General features: G+C 41.6%; 1 protein-coding gene across 1 annotated transcript; it reads right to left on the reverse strand.

Annotated features, from left to right (window-relative positions):
- Nucleotides 1–4,771: 4,771 nt before the first annotated feature.
- On the reverse strand, nucleotides 4,772–10,618 carry LOC128467496 (vomeronasal type-2 receptor 26-like). The gene is made up of 3 exons (XM_053449156.1): nucleotides 10,012–10,618; nucleotides 7,208–7,331; nucleotides 4,772–5,676 (listed from the first exon to the last, which is right to left on the reverse strand). The coding sequence occupies exons 1-3, from the start codon at nucleotides 10,192–10,194 to the stop codon at nucleotides 4,772–4,774; spliced, it is 1,212 nt and encodes a 403-aa protein (XP_053305131.1). The 5' UTR covers nucleotides 10,195–10,618.
- Between the last annotated feature and the right edge of the window lie 202 nt (nucleotides 10,619–10,820).

A 10,820-nucleotide genomic window follows, 5' to 3' on the forward strand; every position in this document is an offset into this window, starting at 1 on the left:
GTTTTAAAGGCATGTAATAAATGTAACGTGCAATATTAACTTTTGACTGTGGTACCTGTTTGCCGCGTGGTCGGCCATGCGGTGAAGACGCCTACCGGGTAGCGGTGGTACTAGCTGCCCGGAAAGCCGCCTGAGGAGGAAGCGTTGCGGGAGCAGCCATGGAGCGGAGCCGGAGAGGCAGGTAAGTCCTTACAATATTACTTTTCTATATAATCTGCACTGTATTGGATCCGGAGGGAAAAGAAGAGCACCAGCTCAGAATCCGTTGGGAAATAATCATGCTGATTTGCACATGGTCGGATGTGCAACATCTCATGTGAGTGCAACTGATACATTACTTATATTTACCATTAGAAAAACATACTGCACCATTGGGCCTCTGGTTCTCTTTTCCAGTATATGCCGGGGAATACAAGAAATATCCAAAAACCTTGAAAACCCTAATATCTTTGTGAGTGCAATAATATACCTGAATATTGAATGATTGGTTTAAACGGTCTACACTATCATTGTTGTTCTTCTCTCTCTTTTTTTCATATATGAGCGCCCCCAAGTGGATCTTTTTTGGTATTGTTCAACATTTGGAGAGTGTTGTGGTTGGGTGGCAGCTGTAAGGACTGAAGGAGGAAGTATATACAGATATTTTTTTCTGTTTCATTTATATTCATTTTACCTCATTTTCTTTTGGGTGCACTGGTTTTTTCTCACCCCACTTACATACTTTCTACGTATATATATATATATATATATTTGCCATTTCTGGCCTAGCCAGATTCAAAAAAATTCTGCTTGACCCCAAGCCCATAAGGGTCAAGGGGAAAAGCGTGCAACGCAAAGTGGGCCGCCAAAGTGAGATTGTGCGCTCATGGTAACAGAGGCGTGCAATCTCTACACCATGACTCTGGCATTTCGCCAGGGCAAATCAGCACCTCGGGCTCATATGGCCTAAGGCCATATGGGTACTACACTTGATCTTAGCTAAATCCCAGTTTCCCTCCTTCCTTCAGTTTGACCAATATTATTGGTTCTGATGGCAGGGTTGTGTAAATTGGTGTGGTTTTCTGTTAAAAGCTAATTTGCATATGATCTGCATATTATGTTTTACATATGGTGTGATGCATACTGATTGTAACTCACTGCCAGCCAATTGAAAGGCTCTTGGAGGCTGGTGGTGATTGTTTCCTCAATAAGGTTAGTACCTGTTTTATCTCAGTAGTATGAGTCCTGTCTTATCACCAGAGGCGTATCTAAGGTATGGCACCTATGGCTCGTGTCATGGGCGCCATTTGAAAGGGGCGCGCCAGTGAGCGGTCAGTGAGCCGTCTTTTTTTTTTTTTTTTTTGAGGAGAGGGGCGCCTAGCAACCGCTCGGCGCCCCTCATTCTCCTCCACGAGGCCTTTACCTCTGTCCCGGTGCTGGCATTTCATGCTCAGCAGTGAACCAGCGGGCACCAGCGAGCGGCTGTATATTATATTTAGCAGTACATTAAAATGTTATTTGGAACAGAAATGTATTCATGTTATTAATGTGCTAATAATGCTAAAAAATATTTTATTATAAACTACATTTCTACATTTATATTATTTTATTATATATGAGATTCCGCTATAATGGATTTCTACTTAAGGGAGGTTAACTACTCATAACATTTAATATATTCCATTATATGTTACTTTCCTTAATAATCTAATTCAATTTATAAAAGGTGATTGATATTTTATTATGATATGAAATGAATGAAACACTTTATTACAGTTACAGATGATGTCATTTCTATAAACGATGAGGTTTGTTCTCCGTGGATTTGCTTAGAAATCACGTTGTTTTTCCTCGTAAGTTTCTCAGACTTTCAAATAACTTTTCTAAGGCTTCAAAAACAGATCTGTGAATAACCGCGTCTCTCGGCAGATCAGTAATTACAGGGGAGGCGCCGGGACTGCGTTTTAATTACGGTTATAGGAGAATCAGATGATGAAAGAATCGTTATTTTCTTATAGCGGAGAAGAGAAAAAAGCTTCAGCCGTTCCCTCTGGGAATGGAGACCGAACTTTGCTGTTAACCATCTGTTCCTCGCGGCTAAAGCTCAGCTCTTTACCTGTAATGAATAAAGCTGCTCATATTACACTATGGCATATGATACCCTCTAATAACAATAATAATAATAATCTGGCCTCATTTTCGTACGAATTGTCTAATTTACCAATGTTCGGTAAATCTGTTATTCATAATGCACACACCTAATAATTATTGTATAGCGAGGACATGACTCGCCAAAGACTGCCTATGCAAGAACACCCGACGTTTAAGACGTTTATCTGAAGCTGTCGGAGGGTGACCTTAGCCAAACTGACTCAATGAAAAGGAGTCTAAATATCTCTGGAGTGCAACCATTTTTTTCCTGTGGGAAATTGACACTCAAGGGGATACACATTTATTCCACTCCTCCCTTCCTACTAGACTTGTGCATTCGTCTTCGGGCGAACATGAAAACGAACACGAAGAGTGCGTTTTGGTTCCGAAGACACGCCGAATAGAAGACAGCGGCGGTAAAACGTAGGCGAAGACCAAGACACACACTGCGAAGATCTTCGTGATCGTCTTCGTCTACCACTCTCCCCGGTCCCTTCCCCTTCTAACTTACCTTGGCATCGCGGCATCGCAGCAGTTCACGGAAGTGGAAATCCGCAGGTTCGCCGTCACGGGTTACAGGGCAGTGCGAATGAGCCTATTGGTCGCCTATCTGCGTTATCTAACGCAGCATCGAAGGGGTTAACGGGAGCAGAAATGCATAGGTTAAAGGGCCGTGCAAGCGACCAATAGGCTCACTCGCACGTACAGACTTTAAAAAGTTAACCCCTAATGAAGCAACTTGTCTGGCAGATCCCACTGGTCTTCCTGTTCTATGTTGGTCGCTCGTACAGACTTTTAAAACCCGAACGCTGCAACTTACCCAGCAGATCCCACTGGTCTCCCTGTTCTATCAGTTAAATGTCCGTACGAACGACTTTATTGGTCGTTCGTACGGACATTTAACTGAGAGAACAGGGAGACCAATGGTATCTGCCGGAGAAGTTACGGCAACAGGAGTTTAACAGTCTGTACGAGCAACCCTATTGGTCGCCAGCAGGGGGCTCGTCTGCCATCAACCATTGGCAGACGAGCCCCCTGCTGACGACCAATAGAGTTGCTCATATGGATATTTAAACTCCTGGCGCCAGAGCTGCTGCGGTACGCGTTAACCCCGTATTAACCCCTTAACCGGAAAAAACGAAGAAAAACTGAACACGAAGAATGTCCACGAATATTCGCCCGAAGAGAAGACAGGAACAGGTGAATATTCACGGAATACGAAGATTTTTTCCCCGAAGACGAGCAAGAAGACATGCTTCCTACATATCTAAAAGATGCAATTTTACATAAAAATTACCTGTTTTTGCAGATTTTAATTTGATACCCTTGCCTTCCCCGAGCATCACATTCCCTCCTGATCCTAAGAGCTGCTTAAATTGTTGGCGCTATATAAATAAAAGATAATTAATAATAATCTTGACATTTATTTAACCCCTTAAGGACAATAGGGGTTATTACTGTATATTGTGGGACAATGGCTCTTTTAACATTTTTCAGTGTTGCTTTTTAGCTGTGATTTTCTTCTTTATCATTTCGTGCTTCCACACATATTATAGATTATTCGTCCTGAGTTTAGAAATGTTTTTATGTTTTTTGTTTTTTTTCTGCACGTTATGGGGCAATAAGTACAGGTAGCGTTTTGCTATTTCAAAAACATTTTTTTCAAATCTGGTAATTCTGCCCCCCCATGTGCCATTTCGGGGATCTTTGAAGCCGGCCAATGAAATTCAGATCAAAAACTAGACACCCCAAGGTATTTGAAATGCTGATATTTTAACCCTTTCCATGCACTGATTTTACCACCAGCCTTTGTGAAACTTTATGGTAGTAATTTTTTTGGTATTTTTTCACACACGTCCTGGTATATGTCCGTGTCAAACAACACCCCAATATGTGTTCAGTAACATCTCCTGAGCGCAGTGATACCCCACTGGGCCGCCTTTGTGAGGTGTGTATTTTTATGCCATTTAGACATCTGGTCCTACTGCCCCATGACCCATATTTGGGACATCTTTGATCCCGGCCAATTCAATTTACCCATCAAATCATACATTTCATACAACTAGACACCCTATGGGCATTTGTAATGCCAATATTTTAACTCTTTCCGTGCTGGAATTTTTGTGAAGATAAAGAATTGTAGGACTTGCTTATTAAAAACTTTTTTTGTCTTTGGTGACAGTGGGGATTTTTACATGTTACCATATTTAAAAAAAAAAATTAACAGTTTTGAGCAATAATTTTTAATTTCATTTTTTTTACTAATCACTCTGATTAGTGAGCTGGGCTCCATTGACCTTGCATGGTTGGATGCAGTACCTGCATTCAACCTGCAGGAGGAGCTCGAGAGTTCTCAAGAACTCATTTTCTGTGAACTCATTCTCTATTGTTAATGCCATCCTGTGAATGACGGCAACGTCATTTACAGGATGGCACTTGTGGTTGCTCTTCGGAGCGATCACAAGGCTATCGGGGTAGGGGGGTAGTGTTGCTGATATGCCTCGATATCCAAGGAATGTCAGCAACACAGTTTATGCTTAAGAAGCGATTCAGAGTCAGAGCAGCTCCTCCCACCCAGCGGCCATATATCCCATATATTTCCTGGTTATTGACCTTGACAATATCAGGCACATTCCCCATTCTAAGAACCCGCTTTTAGTAAATGTCTCTTTGTGTTCATGGTCGGTTTCACCAAAATTATATAACATTTTGGAAAAAATATACAGCACAGAATTCCAGCGCTGGAAGCTAATATAGCAAAAATCTCTACAATCACAGTGTTTTTGCCCATGACGCTCATATAAGCCGGGATAAAAGTGACCCAGACATTGCAGAAAACCAGCATGCTGAAGGTGATGTACTTGGCTTCATTAAAACTGTCCGGTAATTTCCTGGCCAGGAAAGCGACAACGAAACTCACAGCGGCCAGGAAGCCCATGTACCCCAGAACAGCGTAAAAGGCAACTACTGACCCCTCATTACACTGAATAACGATCTTTCCAGGGTAGGAGTGAGTGTTCATTTCCTGGTACGGAGGAGAAATTGACAACCAGCAGATGCAAATGACAACCTGAATAAATGAGCAGACAAACACCACATAGTTGGGTATTTTGACCCCCATCCATTTCTTCCAAGTGCTGCCGGGTTTGGTGGCTTTGAAAGCGATGCAGACCATGATGGTCTTGGCCAACAGTGAAGACACCGCTAATGAGAAGAGGATCCCAAAACCAGTTTTCCGCAGCATGCAGGTTATATCCACAGGACGACCGAGGAACAGAAACACACAGAGGAAGCTCAGGATGAGGCAGACCAGGAGGAGGAAGCTGAGGTTCTGATTATTAGCTTTGACAATGGGGGTGTCCTGGTATAAAATAAATATCCCCAAAATAATGGAGGCTACGACAGACATGAAAACTGATATAGAGCCAAATACAGATGCAACTGAATCTTCTTTGTAGGACAAGAATTCAATGGGTTTTGGAACGCATTTATCCTTCTTCTCATTAGGATGTTGGTTTTCAGGACATTTCTGGCAAGATTCTCCATCTATAAGATATTTTAACATTTTACTAAAACATAAACAGTTTCTATAAATGAAGCCAGTTGTGGACCATGTGATGCCATGGATAATACGTCCCCGTTACTGTAACTTCCTTTAGTAAAATCCTCTCTTTTCCTATTAGGAGACTGAACCCATCCCAATTAAGCTGTGACTGTGTTTTGTTGACTGTCTGGAGAGCTCACTAAGTTAGGGTTACTCACCAACACGTCTATAGTGAGTTCCACAGCAGATGAGGTCTACTGTTGGGTTCCTGTCAAACTTGCTCGATGCTGAACCAGCAAAGGTAAAAGCCATCCATAGGAATGAGAGCTTGTCCCATTAGCCAATTAATATAAGGTATTACTACCTTAATTACTACAAGGGTAGTGCTACCTGCATCACATATACCGTATTTGCTTGATTATAAGACGACCCCCCAAAATCTGAATATTAATTTATGAAAAAAAGAAAAAGCCTGAATATAAGACGACCCTATAGGAAAAAAGTTTTACCAGTAAACTAGCAATGCACAGAAACATATTGCCGAAATAAAAGAAAAATGACATAAAATGGCATTATCGGCAAATTGTTGAAGTAAAAGAAAAACGGCCTAAAATAATCATCTGCATCAGCTCTGCTGCTTACCTGTGTGTTGCCGCCCAGTGCAGCGTCTCTTGTTCCGCTTAGGGGAAGCAGAAACCCAGAAGAGTCACGTGAATTTACTCACGTCACATGACTGTGCTCCGTTCCTGCTTCCCCTGGGCAGATCAGGAGAGAAGTTGTTTGCAGAGGAATGCAGTGGCCCCTGCGAAAGTCTGTGACAGCACAGGGAAATCTGCAGTTCAGGTAAGGGGGTGGAGTAGGGTTTATGAATGAGTATGCGTGATTGAGGTAATGAATGTTTGCAAATGAGTAATATATGTGTGATAGCATGGATGTGTAAGTGCATCCACAGGCAGGGCACAAGAAGGCTGTAAGTTATGTGCAGACTCCCTCCTGCAGGGCAGCATTTTATCTGGGCTGGCAGCATCAATACACAAGGGAGGCAGCTAGCCAGGTTTCAGCATATATTGGCTGCTTGTGCATGATAGGAGTGTGATTGCTTTATTAAGTATATATGATTGCTCACAGCAATCACACTCCTTTCATGCCCAGCATGCACTGGTTGCCTGGGCATGATAGGAGTGTGATTGCTGTTAGCAAGATATTAATATTGTTATTGATTTTTTTTCCCAATTTTGGCGTGTGACTTACTTTTAATAAAGTGTGGTTATTTTTTTAATATTTTTTTTAAAGATGGGGATCGGAGTCATTTTTTGGTTTCGGCCAAGTGCATCCTGTATTTTCGGTTTCGGTCCTGAATTTTCATTTCCGTGCATCCCTACTCCAAAAGCCATATTTTCAACACATTGTATGTCCAAGCCGGGTTTTCTAATGTGATTTATGACCTTTCATTAAACCATCATGGGCAAAGGTTACAGATGGCGCAGATCCCCCCTCAATAAACTCTGCGGTGTGTAAAACATTGCTATGCACCTGTTGTGTTGGAGATCTCTCCTTCGGAGCACGGGACACAGTCGAAGCAGCAGGTGTGCTTTCCTTTGTGCCAGACTCGTCTATAGCCAGGAGGACAGTCTTCAGAACATCGAGAGCGAGGAATCTTAAAACCAAGAAATCAGGATTGGAGGAAATGTGAGAAGAAAGTGCAAGTGTCATTGGCCATTACTCTGCCCATGTTCCACCCATCATCCTCTCCTAAGCAAACCTTATGATCCTCTGTTGCACATGCTTTTTTTCCATCATCCTGCCTTATGCTTCTCCTGCTGTATGAAAGCAGAAAAGCCGGGCCCCTGCTTGGCTGGGCCAAGTCCATGCTGTACCCTTGTGGTAGCAGCCCCGGTCACCAAATTAATGGGAAAGAAAAGAAGATATTGGAGTATAAACTCATGCTAAAATTTGACACCATTCATTCAGGCCTAAACTCAGCTTTATGTTGGACGGTCAACAGAATGAGTCTTACACAAAGACACATATTTAAGCTCCCAATAATGAAAACATGTTTTTATTGACAGCTTAGTTATTTATTTATGATCAAACTCCCCTGTCCGTCCAGGGAGCCGATATCATCCGCCCATACAAGGGGCCATTTTCCAGTTTTTAAGCGATCGTTATGCTTTACTTTTTACTTTGAATCAAATTAACTTTTAACCCCTTCAATCCCAGGGGTTTTTGGTACCTCTAGTCCTAGAGCAATTTTGCCATTTTTGCGGTATGTCAGTTTAGCGATTATTCTCTGTTCCTGTGAATAGTGTACCCATGTAAACTATATATTGTTTTAGATAGAGAGATAGAGCATTCTTTTGATACCATAGTTGGATGATTAGCTGAAAATTTAGAATTAGAAATTTAGTAAAAACTAGCAAAAATTAGAAAAAATACACCCAATTTTCTTTTTACATTTCCCCTCTGAACCCTCACAAAATTAGGTCAAGTGATGGAAAATCCCCTCCAAGTTTATCAATTCAGGTGTCCTGATTTCAGAAATACCTAATTTTATATAGATTTTTTTTACTTTCCTAGCACCAGGGAACATACTATAAGGTGTAAATTGTTTGTATAATTTTTATGCCTATGGCTTAACGGGTTTAGGGGTTGTGAACAGGGCAGGAGGGTTATACTGGGTAGATGTTATGCTAGGGCAATGGGATGTAAGGTTTCTTTAATTTTTTTTATTATTATTATCTTTTTTATATATATTAATTTTTTATTTTATTTTTTTGTATTTTTGGGGTATTTTTTATATATTTTTTTTAAAAAAATGGTTAGAGGTCCTCTTAGGGACCTCCTGGACGTGTTATTAATGCCAGTGATGTCACAATGACATCACTTAGCTCACTTTATTATTTTTTATTATTTATATTATTATTTTAATGATTTTTCTATTATTATTTTTTAAATGAATAACCTTTTTTTTTTCCCTCTTTCAGCATGGGAGGAGGGTGAGAGACATGGTTTCTCACTCCCCTCCCCGTGATCCCCCTGCACCGATCACACTGTGATCTCTATGCAGGTCCTCACAGACATGCATAGAGATTGCAGCGTCTGTGCCTGCAGGGGATATCCTGCCCTCCGATGAACTTCCGGGTTACATCAGCAGTGATGCAACCTGGAAGGGAATGCCCGATCGCGCAATCGGGCAGTTTAAAATGTAACAGCTTTCCGGCTTTCATGCCAGAAGCTGTTACATCAGATCAGACAGCTGTCAGGGGGGAGTCCAGGCTGTCAAACGACAGCCTGATCTCCCGTGCAGCAGCAGGGATGTGTCCCTGCAGCTGCAAGAAGGGCTGGACGTACCGGTACGTCCACAGGGGATTCAGGGATTTTTTCAGGCATCTGACTCCTTTTCTACCGTCTTGGTCTTTACTGGACAGAGATGAGAATCCAGGTGTCACAGCTAGCTAACGGATAACCAGACACATTAACGATACCAGCCCTCTGATCACTCACTTAACCATTAAACACACCACAAAAACCACACCAGACTGGTAATATGCTGCCACCACCAAGTTATGTTTTAAGCTGACTACAGTTTATGGATACTTCAGTAAGCCCAGCACCGCACTGAACCGATCAAAAATGTCTCGGAAGGTAGAGTTCGGTTAGAGCACAGAGACAGAAACTGGAATAATATGTGGTTTAATCTGACGAATGTCACTGTGCTTATGTACAAAAATATGAGCAAAGGTGATAACAATTTAGACACACAGCATACGACACAGTTTGTAAAAAATAAATCAAGGAGAAACGCAGAAAAAACAAATTATACAAAACCCATATAGGTCATCTGCGGGAACCTCAATGTCCTTGTTGAGTTTGTTGATGATTTTCTGTGATGTTCTCAGAGGTTTGCTAATTTTTTAAACAACAGTAAATTTTTTCCCCTGGTGAGATGTTCCGCCCTTCCAGTGTCACAGAGAGACGTCCCAGGCCTAGCCCTTAGTATGACACACACACACACACACACACATATACTCTTAACGTACATCTGTTAAGATTGACAGATCTCATTGTGTCCTCAAGATGACCCAAGCCCAGCATAGAAGACCATCGCCCTAAATTCCATATCATAGGGGAGGCACAGCCAATGGTCACTGAGGCTGAACCTGAATGAATTTATGGCAAGACACCAGGTTCTTTGCTGCAGACAAGGCCTAAGAGAAATGGATGCCTATTGGTGCAAGAAACTCTCGAGTGTAATATACACAGGGTGAGTTATATGTTATTTGGAACAGTTGTTTCTGATGTTTGTCGGGGTAATACGTCACATATATGTCACTGACCTCCCGTGAGTGGTTTTTCCATCTTATGAGGCTGTGATTGAGGAATAATTGTTCTCCTTCTGGAGCTGATACTTTGAAGTGCCCGACACGTTCGTCTAAGATGCTTTTATTGGGATATTGCACGTAATTCCTTATTTCATAGAAACTCTCCAACTCTCCCTTCTCATTGAAGCTCATTTTCATATTACTGGCACCACGGAATTCAATTCTTCTCAACAGTATCTAAAATAATGAATATGCACATATGAGGGGGTTTCAGCAGCTTGATGACATTGCAATATTTATATCAAGATTTCACACAATAGAGCGTGAGGAAGTGAGGGAGAGAAAGAGACTCTATACAATTCTGGAGATCTCTGGTCAGACCTCACCTAATGTGGAAAAACCATCACCCTCTTCCTGACATTAATGCCAATGGCTTAGAAAAAGAGACCTCTGAGATCTTTAAAGGCTATGTGATCCTCCATATTTTTCTATGTCAGCCCAATAGAAGGTATTCTCTATGATCATAGATCTCTTTGTTTGGGGGGTGTGGTGGTCAAAAAAAAGTAAATGGTTTGCATGATCAGAAATAGCAGGGGTTACCAGAGGAAGAGTTTGTCAAACAAAACAGGAGGTGCAATTGAAGTCACCTATATAGATTTTAGTAAAGCGTCTGACACCGTCACTCATAGAAGACTTAGAAATAAATTGCAGTCTTTGAGTTTGGATGCCAGAATAGTTGAATGGATAAGCCAATGGTTGAGTGAATAGAGGCAGAAGGTTGTAGTTAGTGGGTTATATTCAGAGGAAGGACTTGTCACTAGTGG

This window comes from Spea bombifrons, chromosome 1, assembly GCF_027358695.1.
Source record: "Spea bombifrons isolate aSpeBom1 chromosome 1, aSpeBom1.2.pri, whole genome shotgun sequence".
In the NCBI taxonomy this organism is placed as follows: Eukaryota; Metazoa; Chordata; class Amphibia; order Anura; family Pelobatidae; genus Spea; species Spea bombifrons.

Coding starts and splice junctions, on each gene's coding strand:
- LOC128467496 (XM_053449156.1), bottom strand. CDS start 10,194: ATGAAAATGAGCTTCAATGAGAAGGGAGAGTTGGAGAGTTTCTATGAA. Junction 7,332..10,011: donor GGAAAAACCACTCACGGGAG/GTCAGTGACATA, acceptor CTTGGTTTTAAG/ATTCCTCGCTCTCGATGTTC. Junction 5,677..7,207: donor AGAGATCTCCAACACAACAG/GTGCATAGCAAT, acceptor AATATCTTATAG/ATGGAGAATCTTGCCAGAAA.